Below are 26,787 nucleotides of genomic sequence, written 5' to 3'. Positions count from 1 at the left end.
TTACAAATAGATATATAACCGCTACCTTGGCATGCATGATTTCCCAAACAAAATGTCCGTAGCGGAATGTGATATAGGTAAAGAATGGTACAATTTGCAGTGATTTCCTTCATTTAAGTGAGTATAGCGAGTGTTCGCCTTTCTAATCTTTAGGAATCACGGGCCAGACCTCCGATCTGTTTTTATTACTGACTGAGTGCGATCTGATGAAAGAAAGGTAAATTAATCTGGTTTTCATATAATAGGTGAAAAACAATTTCGCCACATTGTTCGGTGGAAACGCTCAGCGTGCATCTAATTGTTTTTGTGCGAATAAGTCTAGATGTTGGATTCGGAAAGAAAAGGTTTACGATCCCTCCTATACCCCACTAACACATATGTTTCGAATGAAGTATCAAATTGGTTAGTTTCAAATTTTCGTCAGTACGCTTGACCACTATAATTCTGAACCTATCTTCACTTAACTTTCAACAATGTATAAATTTCCCCGGACCAGTAGCGAGATTCTCGCGGACCAGTGGTTGTCGACCACTGTCATATCCCACACTTTCAGGAAATTGCGGTCATTCACGAAAATGACAACGTCTTTTTAAAATTTAACAATTCTTCGGCTTATGGACTTCAAAATGCGGGCTTATTCACATTACAAAAATGTATGAGTTGGCCAATTTTGTGGTTTACTCAGAGTGTAATATATTGACTAAAAGACAATTACCAATACGCTTGACGGGTCAATAATGGATTACTTTAGAAATATTCAGCATTTAATCCAACATTAATTCCCTAATCCATAAATGTATTTTCATTGCATCGAATCCATAGAATATAACTGTCCAATCAAGATAACGAATACTGCCTTAGGCATCATTATCAAGCCAACATATTTATTGATGTTAATTACGCTTGATGATGCGATTGAAGTCCGCGGTCGATGTCTTGATATCGGCTTCAAGCGAGTGATACGGAAATCGGGCGATAAGGACGAGAGAGCGCAGCGGCGATATGGAACGTTAAAGATAGGCTAACCCTATAACCTCTTTTCGGAGTATTTGTCCTCGTTGATAAAGAAAAGCGAATAGTCCTCAGATGACGCTGAAAAATGCTCAAATGTCCTGTTTTCACATATCGAGTTAGTTTAGGGTTCCATATTTTCGTGTTTAAATGACGCAGTTTAGACAGTTAAATTCCTGACGTATGGCAACCCTAAGTTAGTTGGTTATATACTTCCAACTACACTTTTAGGAGAGACGTTGTAGTTACCTCCAAAAATTACACTGGTCATGAAACATGCTGAAATAAGGTTTTACAACCCATTGCCCAACCAGCTATAATACATCATTGTGCTAATATTGTTCGGCGCCGTCCATTTGCGGATGATTTGTTCCCATCGCTGAAGAGTTGCAAAGTGATGTATTGAATGTCAGTGCGATAGGAGATTCAATAGCTTCGAATAAGATGGACGGTTTACAATTTAACTTTGCCCCCTGTGTTTTGGAATTAGGATTCTTTCATTAGTCGGGGATGGAATCATCTGCACGCCGGTAAACCAAATGAAGTTTATATTGGACAGAGTCGCTTATTGTGGTGGCTTCAATAGGCTGATCCCTCGAACTATTCTGTTTCGAAGTTGCAATTGAAACTTTCATCTGTGTGTAGTGTAAGTTTCTAATCAACAATTTTAATTATCCGAGTTCATTCTATTTGATTATTTGATTACTGTTTTACTTGTCTCTTCGCTTATGTTATATATTGTCTTCGTCAAGCCCTTCTCATTCTCTCTCTCTCTCATCGACCATCGGACGAGGAAGCGCTATCGCGAAACCCGCTTAAGCATATTTGTATTTTCAAATCAAATCGTAAGTTAACATTATTATTGGATTCGGGTTGCTTGAATGTAGGCGAATACAAGATTTACACGCAAAGTTTGCCGAATCCAAATTAAGGCAAATGCAGTTGAGCAGACAGGATTCGACGGCTGCAAATTCAGCACTCAATATAAGATTGTCGTGTTGCGTGGAACAGTAATTAACGACATTTCTTGTAGTGATCTCTTGTTTTCTGAAACCTTTCTCACGGATTCTGATCTACTCAATATCTTAATATCGAGACTGTATCACCGTGGATGAAATTGTACCTTTATGTAATAAAACATTTACTCTGTTATTGCTTCTGTTCAAATGAAGGAGATGACAGCTTGGCAACAGAGCATCCCTACCCCTGGTCGTGTAATATAGGGACCAACATTAGACGCAGTACAATACATTTCATATTAAATATTTATTAGAATTAAAATTAAATCTTGGAGCACACGAAAAAACCTCTATACATAAAGATAATTTAAGTCAAAGATTTTTGCGGTATATTGTCATGTGTATACACGCGGTATTTGAGATCGTTGTTGCATATGTAAGAAGCCCCGTACGGAGAATATAAGACCTCTTATACGTGTGTTTATCTTGTACTGTCGCGCATTCGGTAGAGCAGAATGAGGTAACCGAGTATACGGTATATTAGCAGTAGTGCGATCAGCAAACCAAAGTCCATTCCCATGTTATCCTGTAATAGAAGATGTCTTATAATTCATACATAACATACTATTAACGCATAGTGAAACATTGTGAGTTGGTACAAGACATATATAGAATTATCATCATTATGTACGACAGCACAAATAGTTGAGATTTTCATTAGTAATCCTTTGAAGAATATTCTAAAAAATCACAACTACGCTATCTCATATTGAATCATAACAATACAGCATTGGAACAAATAATATCATTTGTATAATACTGTCACGTTTTCACGGCGGGTGAACAATTCGGACCAGTTCCTAAAAGCATTTTCAAATTTGTGAAATAGCATTGAGAACTGCATACTATGATTTTTATTTCGGATAGAAAAATATACTTTTGAATTTGTTTTAACACTGCAACTGTAATGTTAGCTAAATAAGTGTGCATTACCTCCCGAAAAGGAGACAGTTCTCACGTGCACAAAACTCACTTCACTGTTAGCAAAACTAGTGTGTATTTCTACCTGTGTACCAATACTGATATACTGCTGTGAATATACACTCAAGACACAGGAAACTAGAACCTGTCTCAGACTTCTACCGCGATATAAATGGAGTACAACATTATAATCCGAATTATACGTGCACGCAAGAACGTAGGAAGGTATCCACATAGGCATGTTATGATTTATGACCACGATATCACTCTAAGTTAGGTTCTGCTTTCGTGTACCACCCTATTCTATCCTTTGGGTGTGAATATACACTCTTTTTCGCTAAGAGTCTGAGATGTATCCTCGTATGGATTAATTATATATTTGGCTCATTTGCAAAACCCGAAAGGGCAGATGACTTGATTTGCGTTTTAAGCCGAGGTAGGAACCGGCAGAATTTACGAATTCCATTGAGAGTTTTTAATGTAAGCATGGTATACTTTAGATCAGTGGTTCCCAACGTTGGCCGCGATTTGGCGACCTAGGGGGGCGAAAATGACGAAGGGGGCGATAGGGTGGCGAAAATGACCAAAGGGGGCGACAGGGGGCGAAAATAGCGAAGGGGGCGATAGGGGGGCGATGACGCGTTAAAACGGCTATATAGGAGTCAAGTCGGAGAAATGACCTTTTTTTTCAGTCAACCCACGGGAATTTAGTTGCAAAAGTGTAAAATTCGTCAGCGAGCCGGAAAGTTGACCTTTTTTTTTTTTTTTTTAGTCAACCCGCCGATGATTACAGATTGTATAACGATTTTTCGGTTCACAAAATCTTGGGGGGCGATGATCGGCGTTGAGCTTGAAAAGGGGGCGGTGATTCGAAAAAGGTTGGGAACCACTGCTCTAGATGGCCATGTTAAATGGTGAAACAAAACCTTTGTGACACGGGTTCTTATAATTTTTCTATCGGAATACTTCAAGTATTGTGCGAGGTTGCGTGGCCCTTTCGGAAGACAAACTGTCATCACCGTTGGCTAATTAGGATTAACGCATTGACGCCTTCAAGCCTATCCGACGAATAGATAAGGTCTACACATCAAGCTTATCTCTAATTAGGCTATTTCATGCCTAAAATAACCAGATCAATGACTAGAATCGCCACTTTTACAGTCCAAATCACGGCGTCGTTACATATAAGGATAATCTAGATTTGTAGTTTCTTGTTAATGTATATCAAGACTGCCCTTTCGCAGACCCTCTAAATCAGGGCCGGCCAACCTGTGGCCCGCGAAAAGGTTTTGAGTGGCCCGCGAGGTAATTTCCGAAATTTCTAATATCATCAAAAATGGATTGCACAGATTGTGAACTTGCAAGGCAAACCAAAAATTTGATTAGTCTGGCCGCAACACTTGAGATGTGATGTCTAAAATATCAGTTCCGACGCGTTGACAGATCCTTCAGCCATTCACATATTGGTATATCTTCGTACACTAAAGCAGAATAATTTGCGATAGATTTATCAAGGGTAAAAATTTTCTACAAGCTTGCCGCCACATGTTGTCACTCGATTTCTTGTTTTCAATATTGTTGCCCTTTTGTGAAAATGGAAGAATACCTAAAGTATCAGATTGAGTCGAACTATATTCACGATTAGGAGACAAAGTGTCGTTCAACATATGCGACATTGCGTTTGCGCTCGCAGTAAGACCGTCGACTATGAAACCTAGGCACGAAATGATTGACGCATGTTGGTCGCAGCTTTCGATATCGATATGTCCATGCGCCGAATAGCCCAGTCCTCGCAAACTTAGCCCAGCGATATACAACATGCCCGCAATATAGTGAAGTGACAATATTATTGACCTATGAACTACAAAAAAATTTCGCGCTTCGCGCGGCCAGTGGCCCGCACAATAGTTCGTCAATCGAATGTGGCCCTTTGGCTGAAAAGGTTGGCCAGCCCTGCACTAAATCTAGTGAACGGACCCCAAGGGACCCGTAGATCCCAGTTCCAGAACCCTTGTTTTATAATAATGTAGCACCGTGGTAGAGCTGCTGCCGGTTTAAATATAAAGTATATCATATGTTGACCAAATCTTTCTCATAGAACTGCCTGAACTGGTCTATGCTTGGTCACTACAATTATGAGTAGATTTATTCCCTTGATATTGCTGTGTTCTACAAATACTCTAGTCTCGTTGATATCAGCAAATGAAATGCATACCACGTTAAAATCCAATTGTTCGATCACATCGGCCCCATTCGTTACCGGGCAGCTGTTGGATGGTAGGTCGCATGCTGTAAAACAAGGCAAATTGAATATTTGATCGGGCTGTTGAAACGGCGGTGACTTACTAATGTTGGTTACGCTTTGCCATTGATTTACGGTCAAGATCTCGTTGGTATATAAGAACCATGAGAGATATTTCAACCAAACGAAGTAAACAGGTACAGAACTGAAATGGAAGATGGAAATTGAAATATCCATTCTGCCCATACGAAAAATGCTAGTTATTTATTGTGTCTCCTCGGCAATTTTATGCAACTCACTCGGCCGACAGGAAAAAACCTCCAAAGAGAAGCAATGGCATAATCATCGGGGGTCCGATAGCCAAAGCAATCGTTACAGACGGAGAAATACACGACACCCAATATCCGAAAGACACGCAGGTGTTGATCAGTAGTATAACTGTTCCGTAGAATATGAAAAACTGCGCTACTCCCGGGTATAATCCTGGAATGTAAATGATTCGTTAGTGACTATCAAACTGTGAGTTGGTGCATTTGTATCAGCTTGTAACCTATTAGTAGCAAGTCCGAGTTTGCAATGGTCATGTGTGGGCAAACTGCGACTCACGAGCCGCATGCGGCTCTTTAAGCCTTTGATCACGGCTCTTTAATGATTGCACATACGTTTCGCCATTTTGCTGGAGAGTTTTAACCTGATTATAAATTGGTTTATTCTTTCACGTACTAACAATAGGCGTAATGTTTTCGTGCTCTTTCTTTCCTTATGGTTTTCACAAGACCTGTAAATTTAGGGAGAGGTGGCACTACATGGTTAGAAATTTGCGTTTCACCCGCATTAATGGATGCCTGCTCAGTGCTCATCAATCGATGATAAATCATAGTGTTCCACAATGAACTTTATAATTAATTATATCAGCGCAGGTCACAATCATTCCCGGGTTAGCAGAGGTGAATACGGCTCTTCCAATTGTATTGTAAAGGCTAGCAATAACTGCAGAGTTTTGCCAAGAAAATGTCATCGAGATTGCCGAGCTGAAATCTTTCTCGACTTCTCATCAGCACTTGAAGGAACTGCTCCACACTGCTCAGACGTCGTATCATCCTGATTTCAAACACTTTGCAGCCCAGGTAGGACGCACCGTATCACCATCACCACACAATAATATATTTCAGTCGATAGCCCATATTTCATTGTGATGTCATAAATTCGTATTTTTGAATTTTTGTGTTGTGGCTTTTTCAGCGTCAAGATTTTGATATGCGGCTCCTGCATGAACCAGATCTGCCCACCCCTGGATAGTTATTATCGTGGACTTGACTGGGGAATATTAGTGTGTGAATCTGTACTGTGAGCAAGAGAGAAGTTTCTCAATTTTGCAAGGTGGACAACATGTATGATATCCCATCCAACGAACAGAAATTTCCGCATTGATTTATTACCTGTGAAATTTGTTGGTTTGTGTTCATTTTATAGCTGTAAATGGGTCTAACTAAACTATAGTGCAACTACGATATACGAGCTGTATATCAATCATTTATCATTTTATTGTTATTATCGTAGGCTAACGGATACTTCGATTGTGTAGGATAGTAAGTCTCTGTACCTAACCGTTCAGTGTGTTCTCCTATATATATTCTATATTAGGAGAGTGGAATAATGTAAGTAGAATATCATACCAATCATGAAGTATGCGATAACGCTGTATATCAAAGGTAATATGATGTACATTGGAAGTTCTGCAACATTTTTCGACAAGTAGTAGGCGCCTGTGCTGTACATGCCGTTGAAGTGTTCTCTCCGAAACAACGGTATTTCCATCGGAAATGTCTAAATTTAGAACGAAACGCTTACTGGGGTAATGGGAGAAATGACGCGATATGGCAGTAGCGCAGTACTCACATTTATCACTCCAAACACGTACGAGAAGGTATTGTTTATTATGACAAGAAACAGGGCACCGGTTATATTGGTTATCTCCGAGTATTTATATTCGCTTCCATACGGCGTTCGCAAATACACAAGGCCGATGATCAGTGAAACGACCTGCAAATAAAATCCCATGAGATTCAATGCAGAATTTACATGCGGCGAAGCTCTCGAAAACGAATTGTGTATTTCAAATGCTTTGGAACGTTTGGAAGACAGATTCTGGCAACTATTTGGGATTATCCTGTCTCCCGAACTCTTTGAACAATTAAATACGCTTTCGCTGATTCCAGCTAGTTTTATGTTAGGAATATGTTCCATATGCAGGAACATAGCTGCGTAGAAAAAATTATCTTCAACATCCTCGACTGAAATGACGAACAGTGAATGGTGTGAACTTGATGGTGCAGCTGATAAGCCGATAAAGGAATTGATGTCTGAATAGTATGTTTGTCAATGGCCCTCCGCTTGCGCCCATTTTTTTCTGCAGTCGTCTATAGTGAGTCAATTGAAGATGTGCATTGGACCAAACAAGGACTGCATGGGCCTTGCCGTCTCGAGCTACATTTGATCTCCGATGATATTACTGCTCTAATCCTAGGAAACAATGTTCCCTTTAATTAACCCGTGACGAATGCATTTACTTACAATGGTTTGGCCAAGCTTTACCCCAGACACGAGAGGATCCCGGTACAGCATAATAGAGGCCCGTCCTACAAGAGCGAAGAATTGTTGAAACGCGCCGACTTTATAACGCGGTGGATCTTTGGTGTTCGAATTCTGCAACAAAAAGCGGAGGATGCTTAGCGCAAAATTGCACGATTTATTACCAATGATCGTCCTGGCCTTCGGACAAGTCGGGAGTAGGATCGATCTGTATAGGCATAGGTGGTCAAAGTAGTCAAAAGGGCTACTCAAGTAGAAGTAGAAGTAGCGATGGAAAAATCTACTCAAGTACAAGTAGAAGTACTTCTTTCCTAGGCAACCTAAAGTACTTGAAGTAGAAGTAGAATTGACTGACTTTAAATCTACTCAAGTAAGTAAGTAGTTTTGAAAACGATCGTAATTCGTTCGCGTGGACTGTCAAAAGCTGCAAATGGAGCTATGCGGAAGGTGTAGAGAGCTTTATTCATATTGATGCATCCCAGGAGGTGTCAATTTTTGACATAATAAGCAGTCGTCCACATCATGAGATGTAAATGATAGTATTGATAGGGAAAAGCGATACTAATCCTTTCTTTACTCGAATACCACGTTTTAGAGAATATCATGGCATGGCGCCCTCCCCATATTATAAGGCCCCTAGATCAGTCGAAGAGCAATACGGAGAAGTTGTGTCGGATACGACTTCAACACTTTGCGTGATCAATATACCTTGATTACAAATATGGCAGATCGTAAAGATGTCATATAGTGTGTATACCTTTATTCTCGGAAAATATAGGACATTACCACACTTGCTTTTATACTTCAACATGTATGTTTTCCAGACAAAAGAACTGAAACTATAATTAGAACTCAACGTATAATACTCGTAATTGAAAGAAAATTACAAATACTACTTCTAAAAAGCAGAAATATATTTCATGTCTTTTGTCCAGAAAGTTTCAACGGTGGTCTGCTAAAACAGGTATAACGTTAAAAAAAAGGTCAAAGCCCACTTTTCCAGATTAGGACACGTCAGGGACTGCTAGATATAATAGGTAATTGGTAGATTTGCGAAACGGCAGTTTCAAACGTTATACGGGACCATACTTACTGTGATTAAATGTTTGATATAGGCGACAATGCGGTGTGAACGGAACCACGCAACCCGATATCTAAATTATATTCATCGATACTTTCGCTAAAACATATTTTTAACTCCATATGTACTGTGCGCGAAGCGCAACGAAAATTCTGGGTATTAAGTGACTTTTATGAAAATTAAATGTTGGTACTTCCTGAAAACAGCCCCGAAATTCCTTAGGCTATCTTTCTTATTGGAGGATTAAACTACTTCTACTTGACAAACTGAAGATAGCGAAACGTAAGTAAGTAGTTCACAAAATATTACGAAGTAGAAGTAGCGAAAAAAGATCTACTTGAATAAGTACCAGAAGTAGAGGAAAACTACTTGAGTACTTCGAAAAAGTAGAAGTACTTCGTTACTGACCACCTCTGTGTTGTATAGCATATGGTATGAAGTGGTATATCCAGGATACCCTTTGAAATACAGGGTTTAAAGTTTAGTAAAGTGCACCCGAAACCTAATTCTTTAGCGATGAGCACGCCGCAGAAGTATGAAACGAAATGGCTGCATGTATAAGTGTGGCAAAGGCATTTTTTATCTATATTAACGCAATATCAAGAAGGATTGTAAAGGTCCTTCTTTGAAAATATATCTTCAGAAATAGCAAAATAGTATTTTGCGATTTCAAACAGCCGAAGGGATTTTGCATTTGTAAGACATTTGATAACAAAGAATTTGTCTGCATGAAACACTAATTCTCTAATGACTTAATCTCTATGAAACCATGAACTTACACTCTGAACAGTTATCAATATATTATAGGACATCCATTCTCTAATGCCGAGCAAGATAGTGCAATGGTGATGCATCCGGCTACTTAATCGGTAGGTCGTGGGTTTGATTCCCGGCCGGGTCAGACCAAAGACTCGAAAACTGGTATCCGCCGCTATCCTCCTAGACGCTCAGCATCCACCGAATACCCCCCTCCCCCTTCTCTCTCTCTCTTTGAGATGTACGTCAATCTCACGAGGAATTATATTGATCTATTTCGTTCGAATTTATGGTGTTTCAATATCCCGTGAGTTGAGTACAATTTGTGATGTCTTACTTTTGGCGATATCTCATAACTGTTATCCACGTGTTCGGATATTTCAGCATCTATTTTCAACTTGTTGTTGGAGGCGTCGTACTGGTCGGCGATTTCAGCGATTTTCTGCTTACATTGCTGTTCGTTTCCAGGAGTGACGGAGATTTTCATTATGTAATGATCGGCCGGATTGAAATTTCTTGGACATGGCATTCCCAAGCTGTAGTAGATAGAGAATAATATAGCTAATAAAATGATAGTTTGAGGGCGCAAGAACAAAGCTAATACGGGCCTTGGTCGGGGTAGTCTCACGGCAACTGCATGTTGCGGTTGTCTCGAACCACACACATCCTTGAAGAGTGTCTATCATACATAATATGATAAAAAATGTGAATACATCTTGTATCAAGGTATCATATGCGACCCCTACCCAATTTGAACCTCAGGAATTGTGACGTCAATTTTTTCACTGTCACAACCCATTCATTGTTAAAAAAAAACTCATAAAAATAAAAAAGGAAAAATATAAATAACTAATAATTTCACTATATCGCTTCGAAGTAGCAAAAGTTGTTCACAAATATTTTTCCAGTAGTTTTCCTCTTGTGTTTATTGACTTTTTCATACCTGCAAAAAAATGTCCATTCTCACTACACGAGATCCTCGTCGAAGGGAAATATCTACCTACCCCCACCCAATAGCAACCTGACCAAGAGATTTATCGACTAATCAGGACCTATCATCTGGAATGCATTACCACCACGTATCCGTAAATTGCCTCATAATAGATTCAAAAAAGAATTACTTAATCACCTTTTCTCATTATATATCACTGTTGCCCTACCTCGCCCAGACATTGCTTCATTGATCATTGCTACTATCGTTCACTTTTCTTTTTATTTTCGTTTTTTTAACTAACAATTTTTACAGCCAGACTGTATAGAGCAGTGGTTCCCAAACTTTTTCGCTGTGAGGGCCAAATTTAGAATTTCATAGTACGGTCGGGGCCGCACGAATACTACGGCTATGGAACGGACCCAAACAGTGATCATGGCTATTTCGCAGTAGTTCTATTGCCCTGGCGAGATTTCAAAACTGTACACTGTTTACCGCTACTTATCTGCTGCATTGGGTGTCCGTTGAGTGAATCAGCTTTTCTAGCCTAAACGCGCGAAGCGAGAAATTTCTTTAGTTTCATGACTGAATCGGTCAATATGTTCGGGAATTGCATGTATTGCTATCAATTTTCATCCTGTCTCTGTTCACGTAATCTGATTTACCGGCAGAGCTGAGGGAGGTGTGTTTGAAAAGGTATAGGCCCCTCAATAGTAATTAAACATCTCTGGGGGTATACCCGTTGGCAGGAACGTAACAGTACTTCGTCAGGACCCCGGGCTCCCACAGGGTGATGAACTGACCCCGCATCACGTTGTTCGCTTTTGCCACGAAATTAAAGCTGTAGCCTACTGTTTAGTGAGACAGCGCGACGCGCGAATATTTCGATAATTCATGATAAAATCGGTGAATAAGATCGGGAATTACATGGTTGTCCTCTTTGCCCACGTAATCAGATTTACCGGTAGAGCTGAGTGAGACGTGTCTTTGAAACTGCGGACCCCGTAAAATTAAACATCTTCGGGCTGGCGGACCCCTAGGTATGACTTCTTTACATGATGTTATTTCGTGACCGCCTGTCTGCTATACTAAAAAATGTAGAATTGCCCAAACCTACTAAGCTGAAAGATCACACGATTTCAGATTGGTATTTCTTCACTGGCATATAATTTTCTTTCCTGCGGGATGGTAGCCTTTGTCTTGTGAGGTTCAGATTGCCAAGACAAGAACATTCGGCGCCAGTGATTTAGGCGCCTTTATGGACAATTAAACCTATATGTGTTTTGTATATATAACGAAGTTTTTGGTCAGCATAAAAGCAGTCCTTCACGGCCAAGGCTTTCTCGCTGCTGATCGTTCTGACACACTTCTTGGAGTCACAGGTCTTGGTGCGTTGTGGTGCGGTCATGGCCAACGCTGATATGCCCATTTCTATAAATCTTGCGTATTTTTTCTTGGGGAAGAGTACCCAATAATCACAATATGTTGCGAATTGAAATCACGCGTAGCGCGAAATTTTTTTGAAAAAGTTGCATAAATTTTCAAAAATGACTCTATAATTTATGCTAATTCACAAAATAATTTTGGGCCCCCTTCGAGCTCGGCCCCCCTCAATTGGGGGGTTTGGGGTGCGGCAGCTATGGCCCTGACTATAGGACTACCAATTATGCGGCTTTTAGCCGGCTAAGCAGTATGCATCTCGGCGTATTCAACCGTGAGTCACGTGTTGCACATCTAGTTACCATAGGGTTACCATTACCATACGTCCTCTTTTAGGATGATTTTTTTTTGTTTTTGAGATTTTGTCTTCTTTTTTGAGAATTTTGGTTACATATAGGGCCAAATTCGCCTGATAGACATTAAGTCAGGACTGTAGGAACGCTACGGCGGCTATTTCGGGAGCTGGACCGGAAAGTTTACCTTTTTTTTCAGTCAACCACCTGTTAATGTGAAGAAAAACTGTATTTTCCGGGAATTGAGCCTCTTTTTTATTTTTAGTCAAGCGACCACGAAGTGGGAAAAATTTACCATTTTTTCAGGATTTTCCTCCGGTTTTGAAAGTTATCAATACGGTACCTATTTATATCTACTACTCGTTCAACTGGAAAGTTAGGGCACATTGCATTGAAACAGCAGTGACGTAACGTTAACAGTCTATACTCACAACTTTCCTGCAATTCTATAATTAAAAACTACAGAGGCCAAGCCAAGCAAGAGTATTTTATAAATATAAATTTTATTTTTGTCATAAATCGATTTCTTAATATATTTTGGGGGCCGCAAGAAGGCTATCTGAGGGCCGCATGCGGCCCTCGGGGCCGCACTTGGGAATCACTGGTATAGAGTCAAGTGTACCTGTTCGATGCGGGTCAAGATCACACTAGTTGACCCTCAAGGTCGTATCGATCATTCCTATATCTAATTCAGAATACTGAGCATGCATCTTTCTGTACCGCCATCATTGCCGTCTGTTACGTATTTTGGTTGGATGAAAATAAAGACACTTTCTCTTTCTCGCTCTCTCTCAGCCTCAATCTCAGTCAAATTTTGATCTTGTCTCCGCCTATGTGCACTCACTTCGCGTAATAATTCTCGGCTTCTTGCCGGGGTCCAAGGTAGATGACCCTTCCAAGAGCGAGGAGAAGAAGCTTATCGAAAAGTTCGAACACTTCTGAGCTGGGCTGGTGGATGGTGCATAAAACCGTGCAACCTGCGAACGATATTTGGATTTATCATTTGCATGAATCGAAAGAAGTGCGGTCGGCTTATATATATGAATTGCAATGCGGCGTTTATACAGAATCTGGCAGATAAATATTCAGAAATTCGTAACCAACACGTTTATTGCAAATGGGTTCGTTTAGCTTGGTCTTTGCAGACCTCACGAAACTTCCATTCGATTCCATTATTTTTACCAAAGAGTGAGAGGTTAAGAAACAACTCTCATATCGAGCTGTAAGTTCAATCAATCAATATTGCAAATGCGACAGATGCAGGCAACCCACAACAAAAAATAGAAACTTAAATTTAATAAGAAATCTGCTTCCCTCTTTCTGGTATTACATGGGGTTACCATTAGGGCTGGGCACAATGTTTCAAGTACTCGAATCTGAATCGAGTATTAATTTTAATGATTCGACTCGAGTAGTAAAAGACGATTTTTTCGAGTAGGCCTACTGAAATTATACGCTTCTCACCACTGAAAATTAATTTATCCACGAGAATTATAGTTTCTATACTGTTCAAGCCTTTGAAAGCTTGATTGGGGGTGTCGTAGCATACGAAACGTACAGTACAAAGCTACGAACGTTACTGGATGTAGCACATTTCGGAATTAATGATTATCCCACAACATCGTCACCAAGTGGAATGAAATCGGTATGTTCGAAAAAATAACAAAGTATCTTTTATGAGATGGATAACTGGCATTATATTCTTTGTGGTGGCATAAACGGTACATATTTGAACTTTGACGTAATACATTCTGTTGTGACGTCATAATGAGTGATATTCAATTGCCGACTCGACTCGAAGCATATTTCGTGATTCAGAATCGAATCATTCAGGTACACGATTTTGCCCAGCCCCAGTTACCATATTTGAGATCCGGAAAAAAGGACACTTTTTGAAAACCACAATATTTTGCTCTGGTGTATAACACCCGCATCGCAAATTTCACGTCATATATGACGTTTTTTAGTTGTGTTGTCCATTAACCTGACTGTCAGTGCTATAAAGGAGAACAAATTCCCAAAAGATGGACAGGGTAACCGCATATTACACCTATCAGGCTGGCGTGGTTATATTGAAGTTTCTACAAGGAAACGACCTGTTCAATCCAGCAGCTCGATTTTCGTCTATTGTTTTGAAGGTCTTCACATTTTCCTGGATTCTAATGAGCTGGGGGACACTTATAAAGAGTTTGTTACATGGCTTAGCATTGAGACGTTGGCAGAGGTGGTCAGTAACGAAGTACTTCTACTTTTTTGAAGTATACTCAAGTAGTTTTCCTCTACTTCTGGTAGATGTTTCTTTCGCTACTTCTGCTTCGTAATATTTTGTGAACTACTTACTTACTTTTCGTTATTTTCAGTTTGTCAAGTAGAAGTAGTTTAATCCCCCAATAAGAAAGATGGCCTAAGGAATTTCGGAGCTGTTTTCACGTAGTACCAACATTTAATTTTCATAGAAGTCATGTATAGTACCCAGAATTTTCGTTGCGCTTCGCGCACAGTAGATATGGAGTGACAAATATGCTTTAACGAAAGTATCGTTGAACATAATTTAGATACTGGGTTGCGTGGCTCCGTTCACGCCGCATTGTTGCCTGTATCAAATATTTCATCACAGTAAGTATGGCCCCCCATAACGTTTGAAACTACCGTTTCGCAATCCAGCAATTACCTATTATACCTAGCAGCCCATGATGTGTCCTAATCTGAAAAGGTTGAATTTGACTTTTTTCAGCGTTAGATCTGTTTTAGCAGGCCGCCGTTGAAACTTTCTGGACAAAAGACATGAAATATATTTTCCGCTTTTTAGAAGTAGTATGTTGTATTTTTCTTTCAATCAGTACCGTATTATACGTTGAGTTCTAGGTAAGGTCTCAGTTCTCTTGTCTGAAGAACATACATGTTGAAGTATAAATGCAAGTCTAGTAATGCCTTATTTTTTCGGAAAATAAAGCTATACACTATATGACATTTATACGATCTGCCATATTTTTAATTAACGTACACTAATCGCGCAACGTGTTAAAACCGTACCCGACACAACTTCTCCGTATTGCTCTTCGACTGAACTAGAGGCCTTATAATATGGGGGAGTTTTAGGTTGCCTATGTAAAAAGTACTTCTACTCGTACTTGAGTAGATTTCTTCGTCGCTACTTCTACTTCTACTTGAGTAGCTTTCTTGCCTACTTTGACCATCTCTGGACGTTGGATATGTCGAAAGCTGACAATGAACTCCATAATCAGCATCACGTCAAAGCGCTTTCTATTTACCGTCTCTAAATTTCTAGATCAGATTCGGTGTTCAATTTCACTAAACATTGGACAAGCTAAAATTGAAATAGATTTGAAGGACCGACGGCCGAGAATCACTGTCCTAACGCATATTACGTTGTGTTGCGATTGCAAAATTAGGATATTACACAGCGGACAAGACTGCTGTATAGGGATGATGTGAACGCGAGGTTCACGTTCGCGTTCTGTGTGTGAACCTAAAAAATTTAGAGGTTAACGTTCACAAACAAACCTTAGTATGTTTTGTATTGTGAACAATTTTTACTTCATTATAACATCTTTGGTTAAAATATATTGCATTCAAACTGCGGACCACTCCATGCATGGCGCTGACAGCATAAAAATATCAACACTAAACGAGCATGCACCTTGACTATCTCAAAAACGTTACTTGCTTTGTTACAAAAGTTTACTCGAAATATCCAGCTTTATACGTTTGTGAATATTTGGTGACTTTCTGCTGTGAGCTTGACCCGCAATCACACAACACCCAGAGCGAAATACACTACATGAAGTCAGCGAATGATGCTTATTCAACCGCTCAATGAAATTGATATCGTTGTCCGATGTAAAAAGTCTAGCTGACTTACGGGGTCAATCTTGACTTCATATGTTCATTGTATCATAAAACAAATCTGGGCGATTAGGGTGTGGGCTACTGCTGTGTAACTTGTTAATGGGGTAATATCGGTAGCAAGTATAGAAACCCGTTTTACACTCTGCTCAATATCAACGAAGCAATATCCAGACGCCGAATACATTGTCCGGTCTGGCCTGAACCGTTAAGGTATAACCTTATATTCCCTTGCAAGTCCTCGTCGAAATTGTGGCAAAGCGATGGAAGATATTGATTTCGTGGGATTATTATATCACTTGATTGCCTCATTTGATACATTTCGAGAAGTTAAAAACGTCAATATGTACTTCAGCATTGTGGCATTATGTGGCCCGAGTTGTCGCTAGGTATCGTGAACAATATAGGCTATCATTTCACTGAAGTGTAGGGCTGAAATTAACAAAATGACGTCACGTGACGTCATGACTTTCACGTTTGCATTCACACAGAACCTTTCAAAAAGGTTCACGTTCACACGAACCTGAATATTTCAGAGATTCACAGCATCCCTCTGCTGTAGCCTACTAATGATCTAGTGATAGCCAGAACAAAGCGAGAAGATATTAACATTGAAGAGAAGAACATTGACCCACCAATAATCTCTCCGCGATTGTACTCACCTTCCTTGGCAACGCGCTGTAAACATTCGCAAATAACTTTGGCGAGATACGAATCCAATCCAGACGTAGGCTCGTCACAAAACAACAGTGGTGGATTGGTGAGAAGCTGGTGTGGAAATGGCCATAATAATCTCGATATGAAGTGCAACAGAAATTAAACCTGACGCGAAACTATGTAAAGAATGTTAGGACAAGTTCACAATCAATTAGCAGCGTGGAACGTATCACCACAGGTTAAGAGTGAACTAAAAGGATATAATTCAAAATCAAAATGTTATTGGTTCTTGACAATTTCTATTTGGTGCTACCCTAACCAACCACCATCGTGTTCACCCACACCTCTTAAACTGGAATGATGACGAAAGGTAATGTACCCCACATAGATACATTATATATCATGTAACAGATTTGATAACTGGCGCTGGTTGCTTGCGACCAAACTTTCATGTGCAGCTTCGCTAAGATATGAAGGCTAGAGCTAATCATATTAGGGGCCGAAGTATTTGGCTCCAAATACGGCGGTCAAAAATGACGGACAATATAACATACCAATGAAGCTATTGCGAGTTTTCAATATGATTTAACCTTCTCCCGCTTTAGATAAAGCATCGGCTTCGCGGAATGCAAATGCTCAACGTATCTTAAGAATTTGGGTGGGCGGTCTTTAAGAAGTGAGCGTTTCAATTACCACCCCGACCAACCCAATTAAAACCGGAACATAGACCACTCAAGTACAATGATAGTACAACCTGGCCACAGCCGTACAACCGTAGATCATGCGCTGACAATTATTGTCACCGATATACGGTGTCATAATTCAAAGCATTTTTAGATGTATTTGTAAAATCATGACAGGAGTTCCACGTGTGAATACATGTGAGTCTTATGGACGCGTGAGTGCAACCCTAGCTTAAAATGTGGGTTACACCATCTCTCGCGCCCCTGGAAATTGAATGACATCACCTGGAGGCGAATGACCCTGTCAATCCTGTTTAAGAAACCCTGTATATTCGATAATGGTATTCTTATCGGTCCATGGACATATGCTCAATTGTTCATATGACATAAAATATCATGTGACATTTGAGCAGGTGTATAAAAGTTCTGTTGCGATTTTACGGTATGCTTTGTGATTATAAAGCCACATACTGAACTACCGCTTGTTCAAGTTTCGTTTTGCATACTGTTGACGGCACCAAAACGCCCACTACACACCTCCGTAGCGAAGCTGAGTCTCTTCATTTCTCCTCCTGAGATGGTTTTGCTCCTCCCAGGAGTTCCGATTAACGTGTCTTCGCATTTTCGAAGCCCCATCTGATCCATCACCTCCTCAACTCTTGCCAGCCGCTCCGAGTCCGAAACTGCAGGGTCCATTCGAAGACGAGCCTAGCATAACATGACAGTAATGCGATATCGGCGAAAAATCATGGCATGATACTTGATATGTTTTAAGAATATTCACTTCAGATGTATCCACAACATTATGTCCTCGAAATTCCGTGTATGCCAAGACTACGCGAACTATCTTAACATGCAGCGTATTTATACCTGACTGTATAATGCCGGGGTGCAAAATTTCGTCGATAGTATCGTACCGTCGTTCATATGCAGTATTTCTCAGTGGGATTTTCAAAGGTTTTTTTTTTAGGCAGAACCCGGTCGACCCCCCCCCCCATTAATATCGAGTCGATATCACACTTAAACAGAAATATCGGCATTGGCCATTAGATGTCAAAACTTATCGGCAATTTTCGCGACGTCAGTAAGGGGTCAGAGAACTAGAATCCGCGACTGCTAGACTGGGAATATTGATATGCTTTTATAGATTACAGGCAGTGGTAAGCTTAAAATGGTTTTCATACGGCCGGTTCTATGAAATAAGTCATATTTTCAGAATGTGTATTTCCATCCGCGTACGACCCCTGATATACGGGTGTGAATATGCTCCCGTGGCACACGAAACCAGAACCTTCCTTGGACTTACTGCGGTATAAATCTAGTACAACATTGTAATCCAAATTAGGATTTATGACCGCGATCTAATTTTGAGTTAGGTTACGTTTTCGCGTGTCGCCCTTTTCGGCCGTATGGGTGTGATGACACAATATCTTCGCAAAGTGTGCGTTACACTCATCGACAGTAACCAGAAATGTTAGTTGCTCTGCTCAACTCGTAAAATTTCTTCTTATTGGTGTCCAGATGCATCCTTCCTAGTGTATTTCGTGTGCATGCTTAGTAATGGAATGACTGTAAATCTCTTCAGTCGAATGCTTGTTTTAGAAGGCGGTTGGAGCTAGATGCGATCCCCTTGTGAATATCGGCTAAATATCCTTGGGTTAGTTGCGAAGGTGCAAGTTACCGATTTTATCGGTGTCGGCTCAAAAATCCAATGTAGGTTGGGTTTGAATTTTTGGCGTGTATCGTATATTCCGAACGGTTCATAAGGTAAATGCGGCTGAATATATCGCGTAACCTACTGCTCGTAACCTATTGCTCGTTACCGGATTAAATATTCTTGTTAGAATTTCTTTCGTCGTTATTTGGTCTTGCGGTACACACCTATAGAGACGTCACGTTCCTGTGAAGCGGTATAACAAGTCGTGCGGCTTCCCGCGCGTGGAGTTGACGCAAGGTGTGAGTGCATGCCTAACATCGTTATTGTTCTGAAGTTGTCTGGGCTCTGGTTAACAGCTAGCGGGTATCGAACCCGCGCTCACTGGTATTTGAGAGATTGGTCCAACCTCTAACTTGCGTAACGTTGAGCTCCTATCTCCAATCCATATATGCTAGGACTAAAGGTGGTAAAAATCGAGTACCTGGGCGATTCGAATGGCTCGCGACTATTATGTTTCGAGTAAAACCTATTGTGATATAAAACAGAATTAATTACTTGAAAAGTTCAAATATCGATCTTTTCTGAAGCCACAAGCAAAATTATGCCAGAAACACGCCGTCCAAACGAGTTTAATATTTCTGGGACATTACTTTTTCATAGTGCTTGAGACAATTGTGGGGGTCGTAGACTATATTTATCAGAAATCGCAATTCTATTAATAAGGATTAGTGACCCGCAACGCAATTCAAAGCGGCCCAGAGAAAGTGCCTTGGAAATTAGACTAAAAAATATATTTATTAATGGTAATGTGTGGACAAAAACTACTGCATTCTATAAACTGAGTAGGCATTATCAGAAAAATCATGCAGTGAATACACACACTGAGCTGATGCGGTTCTGCTAGCGAAGCTAGTGCACAGCAAGGTTATTTTGCGAAGCCACATAGAGCTAGAGACGCAGCCTAATATTGACGCACCCACTTAGCAGCATGTTTTGCTAATTTAATTCACAGCTTTCAATTTAGAAATGAAACTCCATGTCGCAGAACATAATCCAAACTTTTGTCTAGGATAGCCAACGTGTTTTCAGCGTCACATTTAGCCTGCCGGGAAAAATAATTGCACACATCTGATCTATATGAGCATGAGCAATGCGCTTGTAAGCTAGAACTAAACTGTGGCTGTTGCGTATCGACGCGGTTTCGCACGAAAACGAAGAATACTGTTGATGATTGAACACTGAATTAATTGCTTACATTGAAGATCAGATGCTCCTTTACAGTCATGGCACCGACAAATAAATCATCTTGTTGCACGTACGCGGAGACGTTCGTAATTTTGTCTTCCAATACTTTTCCGTTCACTTTAATCTGCCGATATGTATAAACGTATAACAGCGGAGGTCAAACACATATCATTCAGAACCTCAATTCTATCGCGCTTAAGTTAATATTGCTTCGGGAGATAGATTTTTATGCCAAGCTAATTCGCAGCATTTCAAAAATACATATGATATCGCAATAATAATACATGCGCAATATTACATACATATATTGATGATGGTCTTGTTGAAATGCTTTATTTATCCCGCATTTTACTTAATATTAATAATTGAGGTAGTATTTAGCAGACTCAGTTGGAAGTCTTGCAACTGCTTCGATTTAGTCCACTGTCATGGCTTAAGTGCTTATTTTAACCATAATACGCTTAAGACGGAGCCCGCTTCCCTGTGTCACTTGATGTTTGTCCTACGTGATGCAACTGTCGATCAATGAGGAGGAAGTCAAGGGTAATAGCTCATATATGTCAGTTATTTCTAGTGCAGGTAGACCTCACTATCATGCTACAGGGTCATTGGAAAATAATTATGCAGTTTTTGAAATATTCATACCGGCTTATGTTAATAAAATGCGTTCGTTTTAAATCAGGTGTTGTTTGACTTGCTACCATAGAGAAAAGGCTGCACGTCTCATTGGTCCTCGCTTGCTCAATATTTATTTCAAAGGCGGATTATTATAGATACTCCAGATATATGAGGCGAATAACGTTATTATCTTGGCATAGATAGCTAACGCATTATCATGGATTTCGCCATAGCATAATACCGTAATCCTTTTCCGATGTATATCGGATGCATAATTATTAACCACTGTTCTGTTTGTATGCTTATGATTTAGGTCAGTGTGAGGTCACGAAACAACACGCGCGTTCGCTTGTAAGGTTAATGACCGACATGTTGAATAGATGGGAAACTACTGTGTGTTTGTCTCATCCTATATATTGGTTTCTATGGTGCTACTGGGAGACAAAATGTTATCGTGCAAATATGTCAGGCCATGTGTCATTTCAAGTAGTTATTGTTTAACCGCAAGTTTCACGGTGGTTACAGAACTTCGTTTGAAATGTATGGTAGACCCAATTGATGACCGCTCGTGAACTTTCACCTAGATCGATGATACGAAGCGCAGCTTGAATTGCTACGCTGATAACTGCATGATTCATGAATCATGATTCTTGGTTTTCATTCAAAGTGATGATTACCGTCAGTGTTGTCCTTAGTTTTTCGCAGTTTGCATTTTTTTGCATTTAGTCTAGAATCTAGCGCGAAACTTGCTCATATCCACACTGCGTCAGGCAGCCTACCTCGGGCGAAATGCAATAAATAAGCAGACCGACATATTGTCACCTACGCAATTGCATACTGGCGCGTAGAGGCGGAGCAATTTTCCACAATAAATGATGGAAAAGATTAGACCTCTCACACAAAAAGGGTAGAGCACATTTAAATATGGGGCTGGAATGAGTTCTTGTGTGGAATAGGGTAAGGACCGGATCAGATTCGAGCAAACACAGATCTGAAGATATATCTATGTCTCATGTGTGCTGTTTAATGGTACATCTAAAAACCAGTGGCTGACAAAGTAGCTTTATCACCATTCAAATTTCAAATAAACGCTGTCGGATAACGGTCTTACTCAAGTGTAGAATTAGAAGTAATCACATCTTTCTCTGCTCAATTGCCAGTAAAAGTAACGATTTGCAATCTATATCAAAGCTACTTGAAGTTAAAGTATAGAAAATGGACGGTTGTAGGTGTGAAAAATACCTAATTTAAAACAAAAATACAAAGGTACTCATGGTTAACAGATCGAAGGTGGTTACTCTGAAAATTGCAAGGTGCGTCTTCACGACTAAAGCAAAATAACTAATATCACTACAAATTCTTGTGTTGTGCGAAAATATATTCAGTTATCGCGGGGCTGTATAAACCTGGCCGTAATACTAATTTCTCTCGTAAACCTAGTGACAACATATCTTATAATGATTTTGTATTTGACAAAATCCCAAGTCTTAAAGTCACTGTTGTTGCCTAAAAATCTATCAAGTAGAAACGGAAGCAATCACAAAACACATCTTTTTGAATAAGTAGTGCAATTAGGCTAAATCTACTTGAGTAGAAATAATTCCTTGCTGATCAACTCAGACTACATTTTACGGATTCATACCTCTCCATCTATGATAAGATTTTGTCGATTCCTCCACGTAAGCGCGTTGAGAAGGGTCGATTTTCCTGCACCGCTCGACCCCATGATAGCCGTCACACTTCCGGGATCGGCAACGCCACTGACTAAAGGCAAAAATGGGAGGATAGAGTTTCTTGAAACTCTTCGGAAAATCTCGGGATTACCGTTCTGTAGAATCTGTTTCGGCTGTGCGTCTTTCTTTTTCCTTGAGCACATCGAAGACTCCGCCTCAACATAGACGTTGACATTTTGCCACGTCAGGCGGACAGCGTCTCCACGCTTTACGATTTCGTCCGCAGCGTTGTAACTTGGAGTTGATGCATTGCTGTAATTGCGCGATTTGTTCCTGCGACTCAGTCGTATGCTACTCCTTCCTGTCGGAAATAAAGGACGCATTAACAGATGTGGCTTACTGTGGTACCTGCCTTCAAAAATCCATCGATATATATGGCAATACAAATAGTTGTAAACAAGACATTAAGTCAAACCTGGTGAACAATATTCAAAATATCGCAAATCATATGCATGACATTAATGTCTAGAACTGGATAAAAATAATTACTAATCAAGAACCCAAAATACATAAAAAATTCAGAGTATTTATTAAATTCAATGACCGTCTAATGGTAATCAAAATTGGAAAAGTAGGCTATTACTAATATGTGATAGAGACAGATGAACACGAATACGATATTACACTTCATCAGGTGTATAGCTTATGTAATGTACGCTGTCTGCGCTCTCTGCGCCGGTCTATTTACCAGGAGTAATCACAAATCATTGTTTGATCAAATTTATCTATTCAAATGGGAGTGTCTAGACTCCTCAATAAATAAATGCGCCCATTGAGGTCGTATACGAGACTGCGATATTATTCCTGTTACTAGTATTGCTAAGTTTGGCCATCTAATCAGGCAGAAGTCCAAGATAGATTCGCACCAATTCTATGACCAGATATGTTAATAATCATGCTATTGACACGCTGTTTGCAACATTATTCAACCAACGGTGAGATCAAGCTAAGATCCTACAAGCATATCATATAAAATTGTCCAACATCACGATGAGGCAATTTCATGAAAGGAAGCTCATCATTTAATGTAATTCATGATAAATGGAGAGGGTGAATCTATACAAAGTGAATCACGGAGGTCTGGTCGTTAGCCTTGCAGTTATGAAATCACAGTGAAATAGTAGTGAAATGACGATAATATAGGTCAATGTCTGAACAGTTTGTTTTTGCCTTGCAGAATCTGTGATATTTTACGTCGTTGCAAACTTCGGAGACGCTGACTCCGGGCTGATAGCAGCACAACTACCTACTGCAAGAGCATTGCTATCATAAACGCACCTGAGGATCGACTCATGCGTTCTGAAAATGCGTTTTCGCCATCGTCCATTTCAAACGTTTGCTTCGAAAAACTTGTCAGCTGGGCGTCCCCACTCAACCCTGTCTGAATATGAAAAGACATCCAATTGCATGCGCGTCATTGAGACTACCTCCCAAGATACATACCTCGACATCCATGCTTCCTACTGATGCTCGCTGATGGAACATACGGCCCCGAAAATAACCGAATGGCGTAGAATCTTCGTAGTGTTGAGAATTTTAAGTGGTTCTACAGCAGGCACAAAATGTTAGGAAGTATATATTCAGAGCCTGTTTGGATCGCGGCAACGATATGTTGCTGCTTCACCGTTCACGTTATAACTAGGACGATTGCTTTTTATATATCGCAATTAGAACATTTCTTCTTGAAATCTATATAGCTTGACAAATAACTCGACCAAGTCTCATTATACGTAGCGAGTGTAAATAGTCATATTACACAGACGCAAATCTTGTCGGTATCTATATTATTGTTGTACTTCAAACTTATGAACCTAATTCATGACACAGCGTGACATTCATGAACATTGAGTACACTTACCTTTAACCTACATTTAAAACGACATTTACGATTAAACCTGAAATTTCATTCTTTCCGTGCATGGTAAACAATTGACGAAGTTGGCCATTTGTGATACCCAGCTTTAGACTTGCAGTAAACGAAACACCAATAGGAATAATTTAATCGGTGATGGCTTTTCGACTGGCACTGACACCGATTCGAATACTATCAAGAAATATTGTAGCGAGATAGCGCAGTGATATAATCCGCGGCTGCAACACCATTGGGTGAGGGTTCGAGTCCGACCAAGGTCAACTTCGGAATTCCGATACCTAAGTGTTGGAGGTTTACCTAGGCACCTTCTCGCCACCTCATCCGCGTGAGCGGTGTCTTACAAAAAGCCTAGAGGTGGGCCGTGCTATAAGTTGGCAGTTACGGAAAATAATGAACAATACCGGCCGGGTGTAAATGACCATAGTAGTCGACAAACACAATGAGTACCACAAACATCAAGAAATATTGATACACTCTCGTGATACTTCCTTAAAGCCCTGGGTCCATCACCATTCCAGTTTGATCTCTTTGGGGACACGCTGATTATGTTAAAAATAGGCAAATCAATTTTTACAAACCACATCATGTATGGCGACGTCAATTTATGTTGTTCAAGTCTGGTAAACTTTGGGCCGAACTGCAATGGCCACGAATGCTGAAACTCATGTTCAACTGTTACATAATTTATACGCCTCTTGCAGCCAGGAATTATATTTGTCGACGAGAATTGTCTAGTACAGTGGTTCCCAACGTGGGCGATATCGCCCCCCAGGGGGCGATTTGGCGGTCTAGGGGGGCGAAAATGACGAAAGGGGCGATAGGGGGGCGAAAATGGACAAAGGGGGCGACAGGGGCGAAAATAGCTTAGGGGGCGATTAGGGGGCGATGACGCGTTAAAACGGCTATATTGGAGTCAAGTCGGAGAATTGACCTTTTTTTTTAGTCAACCCACGAAAAATTGGTTGCGAAAGTGTAAAATTCGACATCGAGCCGAAAAGTTGACCTTTTTTTTTAGTCAACCCACCGGTGATTACAGTTTGTAAGCCCATTTTTCGGTTCATAAAATTTGGGGGGGCGATGATCGGTGTTGAACTTGAAAAGGGGGCGATGGGTCGAAAAAGGTTGGGAACCACTGGTCTAGTAGATATTTTTTTCACGTTGAAACACGTGACAGACTCCATACAGGTGTTCATAAAATAGTCATTTCTATGGAGCAGTGATCAACGAGCGACGATGTCAGAATATGGTATGTCATATTTATGATAGACAAATACTAAATTATTGTTGATGAAGAGGAACCGACAATATTTGTCGACGAATGAGATGTACAATGTACATATTGCAGTTTTACCTGCGATTGTCCAGCAACTTGAGTCTCGACTCGTGATGGAATCACTCAGGAACTCGAGCTGGCCCAGACAAGCCTAGCAATGACTATTTCTATATTCAAGAAGGTGCGTATAATCAGGTTGAATCAAGGGAAATTTACGACCGAGTGGGACTAGAGTCTATTCCGTACTAGATAGGATAAAAATGTATTACAATGACTTAAGCTCATCTACATAACCTGCTTCGCGCGTTCTAACCTCTTCAGTTTATCTGTGAAGGCTGGACCCTTCAGCAACTCCGCGTCATGTATATAGGGGCGTGGCACAATGCCAAACTATATATAACTTTGATGTGACATAAAGTTGGCATTGTAATATTCATTTTAGTATCATGAAAGATTCATACTTGCACTATCCACATCTTTCATACACGTGTGACGTCACACTATGTAATACTCGAATACTTTACTCGAAGCTTAATACTGGATTTTGACCAGTCCTCCATAGACTGCACGCGACAATTCATGAGATTTTCAATGCATTGCATCCAATCCATTTGCTACCTTCTGCGATCTATAAGTTACGACCGAAAGTCACATGCGTAATCTCGTAACTAGGCCTACTAACGGACCTAATGAATCACATAACAAGATTAGCGTCAATTATATTATTCGTTGCGTAGGACAAAACGAACATGACTATCTCTAAAGTTCTGACTTTTTTGTAAGGTCTACGCGGTCACAGCACTCCATTTCCTGGTTTCAAACGGCATTGATACTGGGTCCTTCGAAAAACAGAGCACATATCGCATCAATACACATTTTATAATTCGAATGACGT

The 26,787-nt window shown here is 40.2% G+C and overlaps 1 protein-coding gene and 1 long non-coding RNA gene across 4 annotated transcripts in view; one reads left to right on the top strand and one right to left on the bottom strand.

The window, feature by feature from the left end:
- Window positions 1-26,787, top strand: part of LOC145454219 (uncharacterized) — a 161,087-nt gene that overhangs the window by 53,926 nt on the left and 80,374 nt on the right. The window lies entirely within an intron of this gene.
- Window positions 2,259-26,787, bottom strand: LOC145453565 (protein white-like). 3 transcript variants are annotated; one of them, XM_080331527.1, is made up of 18 exons: window positions 26,206-26,787; window positions 25,971-26,137; window positions 24,190-24,292; window positions 24,025-24,127; window positions 22,838-23,047; window positions 22,656-22,777; window positions 20,406-20,519; window positions 18,031-18,201; window positions 16,816-16,921; window positions 13,131-13,263; window positions 9,960-10,158; window positions 7,768-7,899; window positions 7,093-7,236; window positions 6,870-7,020; window positions 5,493-5,676; window positions 5,298-5,398; window positions 5,167-5,240; window positions 2,259-2,556 (listed from the first exon to the last, which is right to left on the bottom strand). In XM_080331527.1, the coding sequence occupies exons 3-18, from the start codon at window positions 24,229-24,231 to the stop codon at window positions 2,452-2,454; spliced, it is 2,091 nt and encodes a 696-aa protein (XP_080187653.1). In that variant the 5' UTR covers window positions 24,232-24,292; window positions 25,971-26,137; window positions 26,206-26,787; the 3' UTR covers window positions 2,259-2,451. The 3 variants fall into 3 exon arrangements, with proteins under 3 accessions (XP_080187653.1, XP_080187652.1, XP_080187651.1); XM_080331526.1 differs by having other exon boundaries at window positions 24,605-26,787; XM_080331525.1 differs by having other exon boundaries at window positions 25,971-26,787.

The sequence above is a fragment of the Botryllus schlosseri genome, chromosome 13 (genome assembly GCF_051294905.1).
Source record: "Botryllus schlosseri isolate E-star chromosome 13, Bs_hap1, whole genome shotgun sequence".
Classification (NCBI taxonomy): domain Eukaryota; kingdom Metazoa; phylum Chordata; class Ascidiacea; order Stolidobranchia; family Styelidae; genus Botryllus; species Botryllus schlosseri.
Note: the sequence above shows the minus strand (reverse complement) of the source record. Positions and strands in the feature narration are given on the sequence as shown.

What these genes read in the sequence shown, in the direction of transcription:
- LOC145453565 (XM_080331526.1), bottom strand. Translation starts at nt 24,231, where the DNA reads ATGTTCCATCAGCGAGCATCAGTAGGAAGCATGGATGTCGAG. An exon ending in ATCTTATCATAGATGGAGAG is followed by an intron (nt 20,520 to 22,655) that starts GTATGAATCCGT and finishes ACATATCGGCAG; the next exon opens with ATTAAAGTGAACGGAAAAGT. An exon ending in TATCGCATACTTCATGATTG is followed by an intron (nt 5,677 to 6,869) that starts GTATGATATTCT and finishes TTTACATTCCAG; the next exon opens with GATTATACCCGGGAGTAGCG.